The 22981-nt window shown below is 40.6% G+C and overlaps 1 protein-coding gene across 3 annotated transcripts in view; it reads right to left on the reverse strand.

Moving 5' to 3' along the window:
- Window positions 1-2477: 2477 nt before the first annotated feature.
- The window catches only part of BBS2 (Bardet-Biedl syndrome 2), a 68523-nt gene continuing 48019 nt past the window's right edge, over window positions 2478-22981 (reverse strand). For 2 of the 3 annotated variants that reach the window (XM_078438729.2, XM_078438727.2), the window contains 12 exons: window positions 21520-21624; window positions 21349-21435; window positions 18200-18335; window positions 17816-17955; window positions 16559-16700; window positions 16300-16471; window positions 15532-15661; window positions 14027-14158; window positions 13167-13304; window positions 12166-12278; window positions 5010-5158; window positions 3823-4304 (listed from right to left, as the gene is read on the reverse strand). In XM_078438729.2, coding sequence (XP_078294855.1) covers window positions 4198-4304; window positions 5010-5158; window positions 12166-12278; window positions 13167-13304; window positions 14027-14158; window positions 15532-15661; window positions 16300-16471; window positions 16559-16700; window positions 17816-17955; window positions 18200-18335; window positions 21349-21435; window positions 21520-21624 — 1551 coding nt within the window. In that variant the 3' untranslated portion in view covers window positions 3823-4197. Of the gene's footprint in view, window positions 3579-3822; window positions 4305-5009; window positions 5159-12165; window positions 12279-13166; window positions 13305-14026; window positions 14159-15531; window positions 15662-16299; window positions 16472-16558; window positions 16701-17815; window positions 17956-18199; window positions 18336-21348; window positions 21436-21519; window positions 21625-22981 lie in introns of those variants that run through there. The other variant, XM_078438728.2, reaches the window with a different exon arrangement.

Raw genomic sequence — 22981 nt, forward strand, 5'->3', positions numbered from 1 at the left:
CTTTCCTAGACCAGCATTTCTTCAGCTAGGAGTTCTGGCTGCCAGGGTCTCTTCAATACCATTATGTACTTACTCGTATATTACTCAAACTGAGTGAGAAAATACAAACCCTGTTAAAAGGGTCACCCTTTGTGACACCAGAGGCAGGCTCTCCAGCCCTAATGAACAGAATATTCCCGCAGAAACACACGATTTCCTTCTCTGATTGATGCAAAATCAGTCCACATAGACAGCTCTGAAAACTACTTGGGAATTGTCCATGTGGCATCGTTTTAGGAAAAGCAGATTTCTGTACCATACAAATAAAAAGATGAGTCAGGAGCTACAGCATCTAGTGTGGGCAGGGGCCAGATGGGAAAGAGGCAAAATGCAAAACACCAAGCTGCAATGGGTGTCTTACTGTACTTTAGTTTCAAAGTGAAAAGTGGAGATAATTTAGTTCTGTGATCACAGGACTCTGCACTGGCAGATCTGCAACTGCTAATTATAAAATTTGAAACATAAATAATGTTAGAAATCATCCTTGTAAAGCACTTCTAGGGTTGCATAATTGTAAAGTCCCTAGTTCTTTGATTTTTGAAGCCACGGATGGGCTGACTAAAGGCAGGCAATTCCACAGAGAGCAGCGGGTGCCTCTCTGTGCTCGGGGCACTGGCTCGGCACCACTGGGAGGAGAAAGGTGATTGAGACGCAGCCCCTGTTCTCAGTGGAGGATTAACATTTACCTAAACACAGAATGTAATAAGGGTTAAAGAATAGACATGGGAGGGGAAGGGTCTCCTGAGGAGAGAGCATTTGAGCTGAGCCTTGATGTACGTGGATAGGCAGACATGGTGGGAAATGATAAAAACCATACTCTCTAAAATATTGAGTACCGAGGTGCCTGGGTGGCTCTGTCAGTTTAGCGTCTAACTCTTGATTTCGGCTCAGGTCATGATCTCACAGTTCGTGGGGATCAGGCCCCACATCAGGCTCTGTGCTGACAGTGCAGAGCCTGCTTGGGATTCTCTCTCTCCCTCTCTCAGTAAATAAACTTTAAAAACAATAAAAATAAAAAATATAGAGTACCTTAATCTGGATGTGGGCAGGGTGACTTTATTTAAAAGGATGCTTAAAAAATGACTAAAAAGCTTTCTCGCAGATCCCAGAATCCTCAAGATCAGCTTTTTTTTTTTTTTTTAATGTTTATTTTTGAGAGAGAGAGAGCAAGCAGGGGAGGGGCAGAGAGACATGGAGACAGGCTCCACACCGTCAGCACAGAGCCCAACACGGGATCTGAACCCTCACCCCAAGATCAGCTTTTTTTTTTTTTTTTTTTAATTTTTTAACATTTTTATTTATTATTTTTGAGAGACAAGAGTGTGGGCGGGGGAAGAGCAGAGAGAAAGAGGGAGACCCAAAAAATGAAGCAGGCTCCAGGCTCTGAGCTGTCAGCACAGAGCCCGACGTGGGGCTCGAACTCATGAGCCATGAGATCATGACCTGAGCCAAAGTCAGACACTCAACTGACTGAGCCACCCAGGTGCCCCCCGAGGTCAGCTTTTAAATGAAAGCTCAGTGTTCACTTAAAGCTTCAATAAAATTCAGCAACAAAATAGAGCTTAAGCCGTGACATTTTAGAAGGCGCTCAGATTCTATCAGGATAGAAAAATGTGACAACAAAAGAGAAATAATTGATAACCATTTTTCTCATCCTTAAGTTGAACACGGTGACTTCTGAGAGGAAACAGATGGTAGAATGTTTTATGAACATTTTCACCTGATCCAGTCTTTACATGACTGGGAACAGTCTGGAATAGCAGGAGGGGCACGGCTCCTTGGTTTCAAACCCACACCATGACTCACCAAGCTGTGAGACTCTAGAAAACATTGTGCCTGGGCTGAGATAACTACTATCAAGAGGATCAAATTATTGTGAAAATAACCTATTTTAACCTGTAAGTCAGGGCGATGTAAAGCTACCTTACTGCAGGTTAGCCCCTTCAAGACTTGCCATGAATATTTTTAGGTCTAAGAAGGAAGTTTTTTGGCTGAAGAACAACAGAATGACCTTTGATGAGATTATTAGGATCCCTAAAAATGAGTAGTGTCATGCAATTAAAACCAACACCAACTAGAGATTTTAATCCCAAAAGCTACAGGTTAGATTATGGTCATGATAGAAAAAGAAAAGAGTAGGACTCGAATTTTGCCAGTAGCTCTGTGACTCTGGCAAATAATTAATCCCCACAGCTCAGTTTCCTCACCTTTGAAGCACCTGTAAGATGTTTTTCTACTCCAGGGATTATGAAAAAAGAACACAGCATATATGGGTCGTTTGAGCTTATAAATTGAAAATGCAAAATAAAGGTATTATAGGGCACAGTCTCATAAAAATTAGGATTCCACAAAGCTCCCACTTCAGAAATAGAAGAGGTCATTCAAAATTAATTTACCACAAGAGGATGGCTTCACTTCCCCGCTACTTAGGAATGCTGTTAAGATGTGAAAACGATGAATGTTTTATTTTTTAATTTTTTTTAAATATAATTTATTATCAGGTTAGCTAACATACAGTGTATACAGTGTGCTCTTGGCTTTGGGAGTAGATTCCCATGATTCATCGCTTACATACAACACTCAGTGCTCATCCCAACAAGTGCCCTCCTCAATGCCCATCACCCATTTTCCCCTCTCCCCACACCCCCCCCCCCATCAACCCTCAGTTTGTTCTCTGTATTTAAGAGTCTCTTATGGTTTGTCTCCCTCCCTCTCTAAACTATTTTTCCCCTTCCCTTTCCCCATGGTCTTAAGTTTCTCAAATTTCACATGAGTGAAAACATGATATCTGTCTTTCTCTGACTTATTTCACTCAGCATAATATCCTCCAGTTCCATCCACATTGTTGCAAATGGCAAGATTTCATTCTTTCTCATTGCCAAGTAGTATTCCATTGTATATATAAACCATGTCTTCTTTATCCATTCATCAGTTGATGGACATTCAGGCTCTTTCCATTCCTCAAAAAACTAAAAGCAGAACTACCCTACAACCCAGTAATAGCACTACCAGGAATTTATCCAAAGGATACAGGAGTGCTGATTCATAGGGGCACTTGTACCCCAATGTTTACAGCAGCGCTTTCAACAACAGCCACATTATGACGAATGTTTTAAACGTTAAACCAGTCCCAGAATCTACCTTAAGGCAAAAGTTTCACTCTGAGGGAAGGAGTTGCTAGCTGTTGGCACAAACACCAGCTTTCTCTTCCTTGCCTCTCTGCAGTGAGATGTGGCCATGTTAGCTAAGGGAGCATGAGTGGAAATGATAATGGGCTATTTCCAGATCATAGCTTTGATAAAAGCTTTCCCTTTTCTACTGACTGGGATATAAATACCTGTAAGGCCTTAGGACAGCCCTTCTCCAACAGGGTTCCTGTGCCATCAGGTTTTCACTGTATGTGATGAATGTGAAAATTGTCACCCGAACTGATTTCCTGAAACTTCTTTCTCTAGAGAACTCAGGGAAAGGCTGCTCTAGAGGATGACAGGGCTGAATGATCACAGGAAGCTGGGTCCCTGAGTAACTATGGAGAAATCCTAACATAAAGGAGAAATAAATGGGTCATGATAAATTTTGAGGTCTATTAGTTTCAGTAGCTAACATTACTCCAACAACAGATCAGCCTCAACTGACTCCCTTAACGCAAATCTGTTGTTTACACCCACCCCCCTTTCAGTGATAAGGCACACAAATGGAATATCCATGCTTGTGTTTTCCTCCACACAGTACAAATGGTTTATGTAATTCTAATACAGTGGTGATTTTATGGTCAACACAAAGTGTAACTCTTATGTTTTAATGAAAAAGAAAGTTAATTACAAATTCAATTACAATTTCAAGGAAAAAGATGTATCTATATGCCAACTTTACATACATACATACAGAAAAACTGGACTTTGAAGCGCTAACATTTCAAAGTGTTCAAAGTGTTCACCCACTCTACACAAACCTAGTATTGGGTTACTGCCGCTGATTTTAAAAATAGCAAGTGGATCCGCTTTTCAGATGCAGGGCGTTGTCTTACATTTGTACCACTCACCACGGCTGTTACCATTCTTAGCACCTGGGGTCACCGGCATATAATCCAAAGCAAACTAGCCTAGAATTTTAGGGAAAAACACTTTTCAGGAACTTCATTACCTATTGTTTCCTTTCCTAAGAAGAAGCTGTCCCCACGCGCATGATTCTGAACAGCATGTTGATGTTGTTGCTTCGAATTGCATCCCGACAAGCAGTGATCACCTGGTTCTTTGGTTTTCCGACTGTGTGGGATGAAACATCCAATCAGTACAATCCAAAAGATCATTCAAAGTGACATTATAAATCAGAGGCCAGCTTTAAAACAGCATATAACCAGGGAAGAAAAGAGATATATGGTGTGCAAATTTAACTGATTTATCTTACCACTCCCTAAAAAAGGTATCTTTGTGAGGGAATTTATCACAAACCACACCTACAGACCATCTACAACCTAGAAATGAAGTCAGTTCTATAGAAAAGAATCAAAGCTTCTATCTACCTAGCAAAGGTTATTTCTAAAAGAAGGTCAAAGCACTGACCCAAACAGCAGATTTCAGGTCTAAATCTCTGGCTATATTTCGGCTGCTTTTGGTTATTCTATTACTCTTTCTCTAAATTTTAAGTTGGATATTTAGCTCATTAATTTTCAGCCTCCCTTTTTAAAAAAATAGGTATATTTGAGGTTTTCCTTTGGGGTATATGTCGCTAGGTTTTTCTTGGAAGACACAGCAAGACCTAAGAAAAGGCGCTGAAAGTTTTCCTGCCTCTGAAGTCTGCAGACTGACTAAAGCCAAACAGGCCAGCCAAGGTCAAGTGGCTTCCACTGAGCTGAGTGTTACAGGTGTGCCGCTCTCGGCCCCAATATGAATTCTTGAAGCCACCACTACCTCTAATGGTTCTCACCCCAAAATCACAGACTACTTAGGGTGCTACAAAAAGAGACTTACCCCTCAAACGACCTGCTCTTTGAATGGCCTGATTTACTGCTTTGAGGTTCCCCAGTAGCTCTGTGTGATTGTTACAGCGAATTTTGTATCCGTTTAGCAAGTCTTTATTAAGATCGTACAGTTCCATGTAGCGATTCTTCATGGTTTTCCTGTGTAAATCAACATCAGTGTATGAACCTCATCATACCCCAATATGGCAGGCTTACCTGAGAAAACCTGTAAACTTCTTACGTACATAAAGACACCAATTTTTTTAGCTTTGAAATGTTTGCTTTGACAACACTGAGAAAGTTTCCATCAACATATTCTGTTTCCTCCAAATAAATGGAACACAAATGGCCTTTCTTGTTTAGTGGTCCACGGTTTGTTTGAATTTAGGAACCAACAATTAATAAATGCCCGCTGGGTGGGGGAGTAAAGAAAAGTAGGCAAGGCAGTAAGGTGGCTTCACAGTTTCTGATTAATATTCATTGGGCAAAAGTGACCTTATTCTTAATATTTTTAGACAACTGGTAAATTCAACTTCAAATTTCATCAAGGTTTTAAAAACAAAGGCATAAAGGGGCACCTGGGTGGCTCAGTTAAGTGTCCGACTTCGGCTCAGGTCATGAGCCGGTTCGTGAGTTCAAGCCCCGCATCGGGCTCTGTGCTGGCAGCTCAGAGCCTAGAGCTGCTTCAGATTCTGTCTCCCTCTCTCTCTCCCCTCCCCCACTTGTGCTGTGTGTGTCTCTCTCTCAAAAATAAACATTAAATAAAATAAAAACTAAAAACAAAGGCATAATATTAAAACCACAATGAGATATTACTACACAATGAAAATGATTAAAATAAAATAAACTGATAAAGCCAAATGCTGATAAGGATGTGGAATGACTAGAACTCTCCCGCACTGCTGATGGGAATGCAAAATGTACAGCTACTTTGTGAAATGACTGCGAAGTTTCTTAGGAAGTTAAATATACACTTACCAAATGACCCAGAAATACCATTATCAAGTATTTACCCAAAATAAATGAAAACATGTCTATAAAAAAACTGTATGCAAATGTTTGTAGTAGCTTTATTCACAATCACTGAAGTATGGAACAACTCAAATGTCTATTAAGTGGATAAACAAAATATGGTATATCCATTCAGTGGAACAGTACTATGCCCAGCAATAAAAAAAGAACAAATTACTGACACAGGCAACAACATGGATCCATCTCAAAGGCATTAAGGTAAGTGGAAGAAGCCAGGCTGAAAAGGCCTATACTATATGATTCCATTTATGTGACATTTTGGAAAACATAAAACCACAGGGAGAAAAATCGGATCAGTGATGGCCAGGGACTAGAGGTTAGAGAGATACTGATGCAGAGAGACAAAAGGGCAGTGGAAATATTCTACATTTTGACTGTGGTAGTAGCAACACGGTTATACATGTTTCTCAAAATTTACTGAACTGTAAACCTTAAAAGGGTGAATTTTCTGCGTGGATATAGTAAATTATATATCAACTAAATTGGCTTTAAAAAATAAAACAGATACATCTGAGAGCCTCTAAATGAAATATAAATAATTCAGGAAAAATGGAATTTAGAGGTTGGTGGTCACTTTCCTCCATTTTAGCAGTCAAATGCCTAAGGCCAACAATGGCTCTCTGACTGAAAAAGAAAAAAAAAAGCCAGAGACAGAGTTAAACAGGGGCCCTAGAGGTAGCTGGCCAGAAAAAGCAGAAACCTAATATACCTCAAAAAAAATAATGGGAAGAAAACAAATTACAAAGAGGCAAACCAGTCTCGATTTACAAAGGATGCAATTTTACATCTGGAAAAACTGTAACATAATTTAGTAAAGTAGTAGATTACCAAATCAATATACAAAAATCAGCAGTGTTCATATACTCAAAAAAAAAAAAAAAAAAAAACAACAAAAATATAGGGGCACCCGGGTGGCTCATCAGTTAAGTGTCCAACTTGGGCTCAGGTCATGATCTCAGGTTCATGAGTTTGAGCCCTGCATCAGGCTCTGCGCTCTCAGCACAGAGCCTGCTTCAGATCCTTGTCTCCCAGTCTCCCTCCCTCCCCACCCCCACCCCTCCCTTGCTTGCTCTCTCTTCTCTCTCTCTCAAAAATAAACACTAAAAAAAAAAAACAAGATACAATGTGGAAGAAAGATCCTATTTACAACTGCAAAAATAAAATAGGCACAAACTTAACAAGAAAGTCTGATACCTATACGAAAGACCTACAACATGACTTGAACACATAAAGACAGACCGTGCTCTTAGTAAGACTGAACATCCTTGTAACAACGTCAGATCAAGTTAATAAACTTAACATGATCCCAGTAAAAACACTTATCTTTTTTTTCTGGAGCTAAAAAACCTGGTGATAAAGTTCACTGGAAAAGACAAGCACAAGCAGCCAGGAAAACCATGAAAAGGAAGAGCAACCTAGCCATACCAGGTAACATACAAAGCACTTTCCATACAAAGTAAGGAAAAGAATGGCACTCCCAAATGAAGAGCAAGACAGACCAAGAAAACTGGATAGGAAATCCAGAAATAGACCCAAGTGCATGTGGAAACATGATGCATGATAAAGGTATCTCAAATCAGTGGGAAATGGACTTTTAAAGTAGGAGTATTGAAACAGTGCAAAAAAGAGAAAACTGAACTTATCACTGTTATGCTGAAAACCAGGATAAACTCCAACCGAAACGGATTTAAATGTAAAAGAGGAAAACATACAGGTATTTAAAAAATAGGTTAATTACTCTGAATTCGGTGTAGAAGTTTAAGGAAAAGACTAGCCACTTTGACTACATAAAATTTTCTTAAAACTTCTACATGGCAAAACCAAAAATAAATTTTATTTTTTAAATAATATCCTTTATTTTAACCAGGGCACTTACATATTTTTTTTTCTGAGTTTTTTTTTTTAATGTTTAGTTTTGGGAGAGAGAGACAGCTTGAGTGGGAAGAGGCAGAGAGAGGGAGACACAGAATCCGAAGCAGGCTCCAGGCTCTGAGCTGTCCACACAAAGCCCAACGTGGGGCTTGAACTCACAAACCGTGAGATCATGACCTGAGCTGAAGCTGGATGCTTAACCCACTGAGCCACCCAGGCTCCCTAAAAATAAATTGTTAAAAATCTAATAAGCAAAGGACAAATACAAATGAAAACCTGGGGGAAAATATGCATTTCCTATCACAGATAAAGGATTAATAAACCTACAGACAAGATAAACAGTTCACACACAAAAAGAAAAGCCAATGGCCCTTAAAACAATGAAAAGATGCTCAACACTGCTCGCAATAAAACAAATGAAAATTAAAACCACAATGAGACTACTTCTCACCCACTGAACTGGTAAAAACCCAAGAGTGTGCCAACATACTCCATTGGCAAGGCTGAAGAGAAACAGGCACTCTCATACATTACTTCTGAGAATGCAAAATGACAGAACACCTAATGGAAGAGAATTTGGCAATATCTTGCAAAATTCTGTACGCGTTTATCATTTATCCTGGCAATTCCATTTCAGGACTTGTTCCCAAAGGTATCTCGGCAAAAATATGAAAAGATAATATAACAAAGCTATGCGCTGCAACATTATCCATAAAAGCAAAAGAGCAATCCAAATGGAGGGAACTGGCTGAACAAACACCCAGAGCATGAGTGCTGCACAGCCGTAAATACAATGAATAGTATTTCTGTGTGTGACTATGCAGTGAGCACCATATTTTTAATTGTAAAACACCAGGCGGGAAAGAGTAAAATGCTATGATCTATCTATAGAGTGAGAAGATGAGCGTGTGTGTGTGTGTGTGTGTGTGTGTGTGTGTGTGTGTATTCAAATTTTGACTGGTTATTTACAGTGAAAGGGAGGGAATAGGATGAAGGTGACAGGAATGAGAAGTTGGACACTTTTTTTAATTTTTTAAATGTTTTTATTTTTGAGAGAGAGAGAAACAGAGCGCAAGCAGGGGAGGGGCAGAGAGAGGGAGACACCAAATCCAAAGCAGGCTCCAGGCTCTGAGCTGTCAGCACAGAGCCTGATGCGGGGCTCAAACTCGTGAACCGCAAGATCATGACCTGAGCCAAAGTCAGACCCTGAGCCAACTGAGAAAAGTTAGACTCTTCTGCATATTGTTTTATAGAACTGACTCTATATAAAAGTTTTAATAAATGTGTAATAAAATTAAACCCAAAAGAAAAAAAATGCCAATTCTCCCAAGACCAAAAGCAAAATGAACCAAATGAACCTAACTGTAGATAAATTTGTGGCATAACCAAAAAGGGGGGAAGTATTTCAGATACAATAACTTGACTAAAAATCCCTACTGGAATATACTCTAAAGACACAAAAAAAACTAGAAAAAAAAGTTTTTACTGTTTTCAGCACTCATATTGTTGATGTTGATACTATTCACCAGTCACACTGGTATTATACTAGCAAACAGTCAGGTTGATACTGGTTAGAACCAAGATTTTTCAATGTGAGAAAGAAGAGATATACTTTAAAATAAAAACTAAGAGCCCGCATTCATAAATCTGAAATGGAAACAGAATGAACTCATGATAGTCTCACAATAAAAATATATACATTTCCTGGTTCTACCCATTGAAAAGTCCAGAAACAGTAACCGCCCAGAGGGTGGTGCCCAATGGGCACCTCTCATGCACAGACTATAATCTCTAAATACCAATTCCCACTAAAAGTAACCAAGACTCCTTAAAGAAATGGCTGCTTCCAGATTCAGAAAGATGTACCCGATAAGCCTAAAATATTTTGTACAAGAAAACAAGGACCTAACAGAAAAATTGGCTATGTCCAAAGGTAGCTGTAGCCAACCTGAAAAGGTTTCCAGTGGCCTAAGACAGGACAATTCGGCCATTATACAGAGTAACTAAAATGGACTGAGCACATTAAATATGTTAAAATATATGAGTTTATAAGGATTTAAAAATCTCACTGGTTAGCACAGAGATGCTAGAGAACCAACTCATTAGCTTAAAGCTGATAAATAATCCTTACAAACTGTACCTCAGGGAGCAAAATAATCATTAATTCATAAGGGAATGTTATGCTTCATAGAAGTATTTTGCTAAAAATGAAGAAAAAAATAACAGAATTAGAATATCACTGTTTTGCAAACTCCTAAAGAAATAATGGATCTACGTAATGATCATCAACGACTGGTAACAGAATAGAAAGAGACAACCAGGCATTATATGCTCCCACGTAGAAGTACACAACACCACTTATGAGCTATTCTTGCCAAAAAGTTGAACCTGAGTCTAACCAACCCTCTGCATCTAACTACCATTTTGACAGAAATCCAGGGGACAAGAATACTACTAAACATTATCACAAGGATGCAATCAGCAAAATCCAAAATGGGACACCACAGAAGAGGGAGAGGGCTGGGAAAAAGAATAAAAAAGAATAAGCAACATGTGGATTAAAAGAGACTTAATTTTTTTTAAATTTTTTTAATGTTTATTTGTTTTGGAGAGGCAGAGAGAGACAGAGCGTGAGCGGGGGAGGGGCAGAGAGAGACAGAAATACAGAATCTGAAGCAGGCTCCAGGCTCTGAACTGTCAGCACAGAGCCCGATGCAGGGCTCGAACCCACAAACCCCAAGATCACGACCTGAGCCGAAGTCAGACACTTAACCGACTGAGCCACCCAGGTGCCCCTAAAAGAGACTTAATCTTTGGTCTTTGTTTGAACAAACCAATTTAAAACATACACACGCGCGCACGCGCGCTCACGTGCGACAACTGGGGAAATTAAACACTGACTAGGTTATTTTGTGATATTAAGAAATTATTTTACAGGGTGCTTGGGTGGCTCAATCAGTTAAGCATCCAACTTTGGCTCAGGTCATGATCTCATGGTCTGTGAGTTCGAGCCCCGCATCTGGCTCTCTCTCAAAAATAAATAAAACATTAAAACAAAATAAAACAAGAAAAAAGAAATTATTTTACATTTTTCTAAATGTGATAATGGTATTGTGGTTAGTGTTTTTCAAAGGCTCACTGTCTGAAATATTTATGGCCGAAAGGATATGATGTTTGGAATTGGCTTCAAGATAGTGCAGTGCATGGGAGAGGAAGAAGGTGAGCGCAGCCATAAAGCAGGATGGGCCAGGGGGTGACCAGGACCGAAGCCAGGTGGCAGGGGTATAGGAAATCACTGTATTACCTCATCTACTTTTGTATGTGTCTGAAACTTTCAACAATGTTAATTCTTTTAAAAATCACTTACTTCTGAGCAACACCATTTTAACGTATGCCGATGATTCAGGCCTTTCAGGAAAAAGCCTAAGCGGCACCCTGGGTGAACCCTTGCCTCTAATGTACACAAACTTCATCCATCCCTGGTGTCTTACTCTATCTACCTCAGTACTTTTAGTGCCGAGAAAAATTCTGCAAGAAGCTAGACCTGCACATCTTTGTGTTGTTTTTTTTTTTAACTGTTTTATTGTAAAATGTAAAACACATTCGGAATAGTTCACACAACAAATGTTTGTTAACCAGGTCCGGAAACAGAACATTGCCGCAACCCGGAAGCTTCCCGATGGGCTCTTTCTGAACACAGTCCCTCCTCCCCTGACAGAAAATACTGTCTTATGTGGTAATGTCTTCGCTACGTTTCCTTACATCTTCTTCACCTATGTATGCTTCCCACATGATACACTTTTTAGTGTTGTCTGTTTCCAAAGTACATAAAAGGAAGCATTTTGTACACGTTCTTTTGATTCTTACTTCTTTCAATTTCCCTTATGCCTGTAAGATTTGTCCATGTTGTCATATGTCATGGAGACAGATGCCATATTTCATGGTACGACTATATTATAATTTAGCCATCACATTGTTGATGCTACTTTGTGGACTGTTTCCACTTTGGGATTCTTATGAGCAATGCCTCAGGAACATTCTCGTACAAACATCCTGGTGTATATGCGCAGAAGTGTTTCTAGGTTATAAACCGGGAGTAGAATTCCCGGGTCACAGGGAATACACATATTCAACTTCACTGATGATGCCAAGTTATTTTTCAAAGTCACTGTACCAGTGTGCACTCCTACCAGCAGCATTTGAGAGCTGTTACTCCGTATTGCTGACATTTTTAAACTCGTACCTGTCAGGTAAATACTCACATGTCCCTCATCAGACGCGCATCCTCAGCTCGGACCAGCAAACTTCGGATCAGGTTAGAATTATCGGCCATCTCCGCACTGAGCTTCTGATGCACTGAATGGTATTCATCCACCTGGAGACCACGAACACTCAGGAATGAAAAAGACCTCACAGACTCCTTGAAAATTAGTCAGATTGAGAAGACACTATCTGCCACACACAGAGGCCCTTCTCTCTACCCTGTTCACCTACACCATCTCGACTCTCCCCCACGGTTTCACCTCACCAATGAATTATCAGTCTATACCACCTCCCGCACTCAAGATGACACTCCCTCTGGACCTCTCCACCGGGAGCCCTAGCAACATGCATATTAACATTTGAGAGATCTGGGGTGAGAATGCGGTTATAACTGAGGACCAGTCACTATCCTTTTTTCTTTTTTTTCTTTTGGATTTGGGTTGTTGGAAAGCACTAAACCAAAGAGCAAGGTGAATACAAGAGATAAGATGAGTGGCTAGCAAAGGAAAAGGTTAATATGACGTTTGTTTAACTGTAAACCAAACAAAGAAAGCAGGGTGGTCAGAAGCTAAACCCCTCACCTTTATAAAAGAAACCCTTTAGCTAGTGGGCCCTCTCAAACTAATTCAACTGTAACAATTTTCAAAAATTCTTTAGAACATGGCTATCCAGGGGCGCCTGGGTGGCTCAGTCGGTTAAGCATCCGACTTCGGCTCAGGTCACGATCTCGTGGTCCGTGAGTTCGAGCCCCGTGTCGGGCTCTGTGCTGACAGCTCAGAGCCTGGAGCCTGTTTCAGATTCTGTGTCTCCCTCTCTCTGACCCTACCCCGTTCATGCTCTGTCTCTCTGTCTCAAAAATAAATAAACGTTTAAAAAAAAAAAAAGAACATGGCTATCCTGTAACATACACACATTTGTGGTATCTCTCATCTTCCGAGACACATTTCAAATGTCATGAGACTACCACGTTCTCACAAATGCAGCCGCCGGGTGCCCTCACCTTAATTAGCACCTTTCGTAACTCCTCAAAGTAAACCGGGAAATCTGCTTCTACCTGAAGGTCTTCAATAGCAAAAAATGATGCCATCGACTGGATGATGTCACCAGCCAAGTCGATATCATCAGTATTTACGGTAATCTATCCAGGGGAAAATAAGAGACAAGCTTAGCATCTTCAGATATTAAAGAGAAACTTAGCGGGGCGCCTGGGTGGCACAGTCGGTTAAGCGTCCGACTTCAGCCAGGTCACGATCTCGCGGTCTGTGAGTTCGAGCCCCGCGTCAGGCTCTGGGCTGATGGCTCGGAGCCTGGAGCCTGTTTCCGATTCTGTGTCTCCCTCTCTCTCTGCCCCTCCCCCGTTCATGCTCTGTCTCTCTCTGTCCCAAAAATAAATTAAAAACGTTGAAAAAAAAAAAATTTTAAAGAGAAACTTAGCTAAAACACTACCTGAATTTCCCCACATTCAACACATTTATTGAACCTAAATTTATATGGGGTGATGAATCAGATAGGTGTTAGCCCTGAAGGAAATTATAAATTTTAGCAGCAGGCTAAAAGATCAATCCTCTGGCCTTCTAAACTAAACAACAAAATCATTCAAACGTTGAAAATGTTTTTTGTTCACCTCCGTATCCCCAATCCTTCCCAAATTAGACAAGGAAGTGCTGAAGGGAAGGGTGGAGGAAGACAGAAAACCACCTTCTAGATTATACCCCAGTGTCTAAAACGATTGACACTTTTAACACTAACAGACTACGTTGAAACATGCAGTTTTACAACCTTGATATCGCCACCCACCTCACTTTGCACTGAATGGTAAACATTACATAGGAAATCTATGCCTGTGACAGTAAACGTTACCTCTCCACTAAGCTTGATTTTTATATACAGCTGGCCACCATTCCGTAAGGACGTGAAACACACTTGAAATGGAGCATTTTGAATGTTAGTGTCTTCTGGTAACAGAAAGTTCTGGTTGAGCCATATAACAACCTTAAAAATGAATAGGATGAAATGAACTTTCATTTTTAAAGTACAGTCATTCTTAAGAATTACCTTTCTTTCTAGATTTACTGCTTGTTTAAAAAACAATTATACCTCACACCCCCTCCCACCAAGAAAACACTAATCACACTCCTTTTTCCCACCTCATACATGATCTTAAGTAACATTCATAATTATGTTTGGCCCCACAGCATGCATGACTTTACAGCATTTTCAGTGTAGACATAATCTTATATGGATTGTAGAAACAACTGGGTATGGTGCTAAGCCTGTTTACACTGTAGCTCTTCTGTGGCTATACTCTTGATGAGGTAGTCTGCTTAAAACTATTCCATTCTAAAAAAAAAAAAAAAAAAAAAAAAAAACTATTCCATTCTATCCTTTAAAAAAAAAGGTAAATGAAGTACGCATGCACACACACAGCACAGACACAGAGATACAGCCACATAAGTAAAAAATAAGTTTTAATATTCATAACAATAATGGTGAGCAGCAGCATGTAAAATGCAGCGGTATTCCTTCACCAGCTGAGGTTATGCATAACCCTAATATAAAAGTGCATCCTAGCTCTTTAGTCTTAGTGGCCAAAACCAGAAGTTGACAATTCATCCGTTAAACACATTTATGTAACTTTTTGTCATAGTAAGATCATCAGACTAAAACCAGGAAATAACCATCTTAAACTTATATAGCCTTCATTTATTATTTTTGAAAGATTTCAAATTAGGGAAGTAAAGGTCATGGGAACCTTGACCACATAAGAACCTAAGAATCTACGTGACTAAAAAGCCTCCCTCAGATTTCCGGAGTCCAGCCGAGGTTAAAGGCCACTGGCATTAGTCCTTTACACTTTACAAGGTACTGTCACACCAAATATGTGATCTGCAGGGCCCCCTGTGAGGTGGGACTAGCCTCACTTAGAGATAAGGGAACTGAGGCTCAGACTGGTGAGGGCTGACAGCACTAAGAAAATCACTAAAATTTAACTAGTTAAGGTAGCATCTGAATCCAGAATGTTCTCAGCTCAAACTCCCACCCTCTTTCCAATTCGAAGCAGGTTCCTCCTGAAACACTGGGTCAGGACAAGCACACCAAGGCCATGACACCAATTAAAAGCTGGTAAGAATTTATCTGCAACTAAAGACTGCTCACGTAAATAAGGTGGTGTATTTTTTCAAAGTGAGAGAAGAGATTTTCGCAGTGTTTTGGTCACAGGTTATGAGGCAACACCAAACTCACCTGCCTCTTTCATGTCGTAATTACTGCTACCAAATAAACTCATTCATGCAATTTCCCCTTCTAAGAAACATCCAAAGGATGCTGAAGGGGCAACAATATTGAAAGAAAAAAGTCAGACTCACCCTCTGTGCCCGTTCCGCAAGGATAAAGTTGACGTAGCTGAGTGGCTCGGTGGCAGAGTGGGGGGCAGTCAGCGCATACATGGAGAAGCGGGGGAGCTGTCTTGTCAATTCAAATACGTGAAACTGGGTGCTGTGGTCAACCAAAGCAACACAAGATGAGAAATGTGCTGCATGGAATATTACTTCAAAATGCAAGGCCCAGATAACAACTATAAAATCACTAACTGGGTCATTGAGTTGTTATTCATGGGTTTTACTGAAGGGGAAAAAAAAACCCAAAAAACTTGACAATCAAGTACTACGGTGATGGGGTTTGGGATCAGAGACAACATGAGTCTTATACATATATACATACGCGCACCAAGGGTTTAAAACACCCTAAAAGAAATGTGAAATGGCTTTTATCTTCCACAAATGTAGCGATATTCCTTCACTAGCTGAGGTTATACATAACCCTAATATGAAAGTGCATCCTGACTCTGTAGTCTTAGTGGCCAAAACCAGAAGTTGAAAATTCATCAGTTAAACATATTTTTGTAACTTTTGTCGTTATAAGATCACCAGACTAAAACCAGGAAACAACCATCTTAAAGTTACATAGCCTTCATGTTTTATCTTTGAAAGATTTCAAATTAGGGAAAAAAAGGTCATGGGAAATCTTGGTTAGGTGGGTAGAATCATCAAAATGGCGCCCCCAAAATCCACGGCATGGTAGGAAATCCACCCATCTTGCCTCCCTCTAAGTGCTGGCTGGAAACAAAGGGTCACCTGCTTCTGTAACCCACGAAGGTTTTCAAGTGCAGATCCACAGGGACATCTTTGGGAGGTGTGACTGGGATGCGGATGGAGCTGGAAAGGCTGTGAATGCTGGGGTGTACCACGTGGCTTTCACCCAGGAAGATTCCCTCGGCAAAAATCAACACTGCTCGGATGATGGTGTCTGCCGGGAAGAGAGAAAACGGCAGTTCCAGAACCACTCCCAGGAGGCACAGGCGTCCACAGGTGCCAGCTCCAAGTAATTCCTTACCGTTAGAGGTGGAAATGCACAGTTCCACGTGAGCAGGCTGGGTCTCATGCCCCAGACTGACTGAGAGGGCGGTGTGCAGCTTGGTGTTGGCTGGGATGACGCCCCGAGGCCCGTCAGCCTCGTTCAGTGGACTCAATTCAGCCTACGAAACATCCGACTTCCGACTCAGTCACCGAAACAGTGAACTAATGTCAATTTTAAATCATATGGTTATTTGGCTTCAAAAACCAACTCCCTGGGGTGCCAGGGTGGCTCAATTGGTTAAGTGCCCAACTCTTGATCTGGGCTTAGGTCATGATCTCACACTTCGTGGGATGGAGGCCCCTATGGGGCTCTAAGCTGATAGTGCAGAGCCTACTTGAGATTCCCCACCCCCCCTCTCTCTCTGTGCTCCTCCCCCACTTGCATGCTCTCTCAAAACAAATAAATAAAAACTTTAAAAAAAAGACCAACTCCCAATCATCTGATATTAATCCCATTCTTTAGAATCCAGAGGACTCACCTCCTTGGCACTCCCTCACTCTACCCGGCCTCTTCCCAAGGAAAAATACCCCATCCTTTCCTGTGGGTAGGGCCCGCTGGTCCCCACCGTGCCTTTCACAAGTTTTTTTGGTGTTGTTCTTTTAAAGTAGCAAAACAAATTCACTTAGTGTAATAAATTCAAATACAGTCACACATGACAGGACAAATTAAAGTCTGGCTTCCTAGCTTATCTTCCAGCCAACTTGGTACACACACATGCACGCACGCACGCACACAAACACACACGTGGAAGCACACTCACAGAGGTTTGGCAGTTGTCACCTTTTTGTTATTTATTTTTGAAAAAGATGAGAGATATTCTGTACATACTGTTCTTGCACTCTTTCAGTCAGTAATGCCACAGATATCCTTCCATATCAGTCCGAGTACATACACCTGATTCTTCCAGGCTGCTGAACAGCCCCGAGCACACGCCCCACGACTGGTCAACATTTCTGTTGCTTCCAACCATTCACTGCCACAGACAGTGCTGCAGTAAAGGTCTTTGAGGGCTTGTGCAAGTATTTCTATAGTTTAGGTGCACGGCAGTGGGACTTCCAGATTCAAGGATACACACCCTCTCAACTGTGACCCCAGCACAAAGGCTGAGGCCGTCCGTGCTTCCGCCAGTGGGCAGGAGGCAGTCCCGCTGGGCACATGCTATACTCCGTCTTCTTCCACATTCGCCATCCCCAACTTTTCACACGACATGTCCCCTTCAGCATGGGGGCCTACCTTGGCATTTTCCTCATAGTTACGGAGTTCCAGCAACAGATTCTGTTTTTTCTGACTCAGCTCTCGGACCAGGTCCTGCTCTATGCTGGTGTCCATGAGGTTGCCTCTCATCTCGGCTGTGCCTGGCAGGTAGCCCCGGACTGAACAAAAGAAAAAAAAACCCTCACCAGATTGAGGAATACCCCAGCATAGCCAGGTCTACTTTCAAATCATCAGTTGTCTGATCTTAAAAACCAAAAACCTAAGTTCTCATCTCCTCAACTTGGTGAATTTATTAGGAGGAGAGGGTATCAATACAAACACTGTATACACGAATTTCCTGGCATTCTGACCCAATCAAATTGGAAACCTGGCTTTCTGAGGCTTTTTCCCATCCCAATTTACTTTCCCCATCCACGGAGCAGCAGATTAGCTGTGTGTGACCATCCATCCGGTAATCTCCCTCCAGCACACCAGCAACTGCAGAAGAAAAGTTGTCTTTAAAGATGACCTCCCCAGTTCGGTCACTTCTAGCATCGACCTAAAAATAAAGCAAGAACTTGAAAAATAGCTTATGCTGTAGCTTAAAACACACACACACACACACACACACACACACACACACAATTTTAAAGTTAAAGTCAGCTTTAAAGGTCAGCTAGTCTAGCAGTTTTTCAAGAGTGCTCCATGGAGCCCTGTGGCCTCTCAGGAGGCACCTTATGACCACTGGGGCCAAGGGGACAATAAGGGGACACAACCAGCTGTACTTTCTTCTTTTTAAATGAAAGCTGTTTCACATATTGGCCTTTATATAATATTTCATTTGGAGGAATGGGTTGGCAGTACATATCCACTTACTATCTGTGGGAACTTGGGAATGCCCCTTAACCATTCTGTGCTTGGTCTCCTCGTCTGGAGGTCAAGAACAAGCAGAACCTGAGGGAAATAACTGTACCTACACCCCACAGGGCTGGAATGAGGCCTAAAGAAGTTAACACACGTAAAGCACTTAGAACAGGGTCTGCACATAGACATATACAGGAAACATTAGTTCCATGTAAAAGCTTTGTCTTTATCGTGTATGTGTATAAAATATATCTACATCTAAAGTTTGAAAAACACCAAGCTAGCTTAACCTTCCATCATATAACCTTTTATAATAACTGATTTTAAGAGTCACTCTTCCAGGGCACCTCGGTGGCTCAGTTGGTTAAGCATCCAACTTCGGCTCAGGTCATGATCTCACGGCTCATAAGCTCTAGCCCCGCGTCGGGCTCTATGCTGACAGCTCAGAGCCTGGAACCTGCTTCAGATTCTGTGTCTCCCTGTCTCTATCTCTGCCCCTCCCCCACTCACACTCCAATATAAATAAACATTTAAAAAAAAAAGCCACTCTTCCACATAAAAACTATTGGGATGCCCTAGAGAGCCCTCCTATCCTGAGTCTCCTCTTCCCAAGAAAGGCAAATAAATAAATGATCAGAAAGCAATGCACCTGAAAAACAACAATGAAGGATAACTGCTTAAAATGTTGACTTTTGTTTCAAGCAAGAACACAAAATAAAAGGGTGGCTATAGAAAATCTCGTAGAGCGATCATTTCAAATAGCCAATGCCATTCACCATTTTTGTCTTTTCGCAAACATTCTTCTGGGCAAAACTTTGCAACAACAACAACAAAATAAAGTCATTTAGGTCATAGCTTACTACTAGCTCCTATCCCTTGCCTATGGAATGTCACATTCAAATATCCATGCTCTTAATAACACCAACATGTAAGCCTGAAAACTATCAATGCTAAAACCTGTGAAGCAATTTACCAAAGCCCTTAGCACATTAACCTAACCCTAGAATCCCCTGGCCAGCTTAGTCAGTGGAGCATGCAACTCTAGATCTCTGAGTCATGAGTCCAAGCCCCATGCTGGGTGTAGAGATTACTTTAAAAAATAAATAAATAACCCTCTCAGATTGAACTGAATTTGCTTCTGCATTTCCGCAATGTTTTACAAATAAGAGGGTTCATTGACTAACTAAGAAGCAAGGCTACAAATTAATATTTCTCTGGATGTTCTGCTCTTTTGCTTTATCCAACAGGGAGGTTTTGACCTGGGGGAGAGAATGGCCCTCCAAGCCCACAAATGACCTACAAAAGGTTAAAGTTAATTGACTGGCTGCAGTCATCTAGTATTTCTGCACCTGAATTCACATGCTGGGTCTGTATATGTTCCTTTTGGCAGTGTAGATATTAGTTTTTCTACTTATATAATGAACTGTGTTCATTTTCTTATCTTTTTTTATGGTCTGGAAGAGATTATATCATAGAAATCCCTTAAAATTTTGAAAACATTTAACTCTAAAAACATCTAGGTCCAGAATCATATTTGAAGGAAACTTTTTTTTAAAAGGCAACTTTTGAAAACTTCTCAAGTCTAGTAGTTACTAATTCTTGAATTAATCATAATAATTTATATTCCCGCAGAACATGATCCAATACAAATAAGATGTTCGCATTTCTTTTTATTTTAATGTTTATTTGAAAGAGAGAGAGAGAGAGAGAGAGAGAGAGAGAGAGACAGCGAGCAAGCACGAGTGGAGGAGGGGCAGAGAGAGAGGGAGACACAGAATCTGAAGCAGGCTCCAGGCTCTGAACTGTCAGCATAGAGCCCGACGTGGGGCTCGAACTCACGAACCATAATATCATGACCTGAGCCAAAGTCGGATGCTCGACCGACTGAGCAACTTAGGCACCCCAAGATGTCACATTTCTTACTAAGGAACACGACAGTCTTCCCTTATAATTTTTATATGACCATACCAAAGGAAAATCAATTAAAGAAGCAGGAACCAACATAAGGGTCTCATAGAACTAGTCTTCATGCAACACCAAAGGAAGGTTATAAGGAACTGGCCAAAGCAAAGACAAATCAGAGAAGAGAAGGCAGGAATTAGCTGATCTCCTTCAGGCAATCCAGCACTATCAGACAAGAAAGCTAGGGCAAATGGTACCCATGGAGATCTGGCAGCTACTTAGGCAGCTTCTAACAAGACAATCCTGACTTGCCAGAAGTCTGTAGAAAATACTGACTTGAACTTAAAAAAGGAAAGAAAGCAAAAATTTATTTTGAATTTCATAGCTGGAAAGACAATATGATATCATGATTCTTCCCACTAAGTCAAAGTTTTCAGTCAGTCTTAAAGTTTTATTACAGAAGAGCCCTACAACTCCTTTTTTTTTTTTTTTTTTTTTTAGTAGCCTACACCTAGATCAACCTGATTAAATTGCTTCTCATTCCTTCAGGGAAGAGATTTAGAAATATCTTCCTGAAAATTTTCTCCCAAATAGGGCTTTAAAGACTAAAAGTCCACTCACTCACTCTGCAGTATTGACACTACACCAGGAAGAAAAAATGTACAAACATTATGAAGTTAAATCTGAAAAGTACAGCAAAGGGGGGCAAGTCCATATTTTCATGTTACTGACTCTGAGTCCTGCAGCAAATAGATCTCAGACAACCAGTCCTCTGAATTATACCTGAACTCTGTGCTTAGACTTACCTTCCCATTGGACCAGCCAGTTATCAGTTCACACACTCCATCAGAATTAAGGTCGAAAGCATGAATGCTCATGGCATGATTTTTGGACTGAAAAGGAATTTCAATAATTAGTGCAGAAGTCTCTCAATATGTCTAAAAGCCCTGAAATATTGGAGGCTGAATTATACTAACTTTAATTCTCCAGTATCGGGCTGTTTTGTCGTAAACTCCAACTGTGCCATTGGAAAGGGCATAACCAAATCGACTACCATACATGGAGCAGAGAGAGGTGATTATCTGCAAGAGATAACACACAAAAACACAACATCTTTTCATTAAAGTTCAATTCCATGTGGAGTGTGGCTTTATAAAATCGCATGCCTTGCCACTGAGTATGTTAAAATTAGATTTAAATCTGTTAGAGGGGAATGTATTTCTCTTCTCTATGATCCATGTCATCTATTTCAGAGTTGGGTTATGAGAATTAAATAAACTCATAAAGTCTGTTATTTTCAATCAAACTTATGTGGCAAGTTTTGGCAAACTGTTTAAAAAAACACCAATAAAATTGAGCAATTGAGGATGAAATAGAGTATACAGGATATAGAAAATACACAACAGACATTGTTATACACACTAACTCAAAACGTTTTAATGATTGTTCCAGTTTCCTTAACTTACCATATCCTACAGTTTAAATTTTAAAGACTTGCCAGCGCACCTGGCTAGCTCCATGGGAGCATGTCACTCTTGCTTATCTCAGGGTCATGAGTTTGTGCCCCACAGTGGGCAGAGAGATCATGTAAATAATAAAAAAATAAAAATAAAAAATAAACAGACTTGTCGGGGCGCCTGGGTGGCTCAGTCCGTTAAGCGTCCGACTCTGGTGTTTGGCTCGGGTCATGATCTCACAGTTCATGAGTTTGAGCCCCGCATCCGGGCTCTGCACTGACGGTGCAGAGCCTGTATGGGATTGTCTCTCTGTTCCTCCCGGCTTGTGCTCTCTCTCTCCCTCTCAACAATAAATAAATTAACTTAAAAATAAAATAAAATAAAAAGACTTGTAAAACCCACAGTTGAATATCTTTCATGTACATGCTTTTCTATGACATAATTTCCTATTTGCTACAGATGAAAGATGTTTTTTAGAAGAAAACATTATCTTTTGAAAAGTACAAACCCAAGCACCTGGATTTGTGACTGTTGTGCTGTACAGAATGTGTACATCATACAGAAATATTTACAGGACTGTTTGGGGATTTAATATGCTTAAAAGGATAAAATTTTAGAGACTGAATAAAATTATCCTTTATTTAAAGTTAAAACCAAAACTTAATGATATCTCTGCTCCTGCAGATCCACTTTCTAATTCTGACACTAATACAAGAGATATTAAGAAATAAATTGTATAAAGCAGAGAATAGTTATATAATTTCCTCCACACCTACAGCTTTTCTACAAAACCACCCACTTCACTTAACTCTGAATACAAAGTGCTGTGTAGGACTCCAGAATTATTTCGCTCAAGGCATTCTTTTGGCAATACTCAGTACTATCCAACTGCCAAATGAATTATAATTTTGCTGATCCGCTAAACAGCATTTGAGCTAAGAGCAAAATCCACCGAAAGGGCAGGAAAATGGCCCTGAAATGA

The sequence above is a fragment of the Panthera onca genome, chromosome E2 (assembly GCF_046562875.1).
Source record: "Panthera onca isolate mPanOnc1 chromosome E2, mPanOnc1 haplotype 2, whole genome shotgun sequence".
In the NCBI taxonomy this organism is placed as follows: Eukaryota; Metazoa; Chordata; class Mammalia; order Carnivora; family Felidae; genus Panthera; species Panthera onca.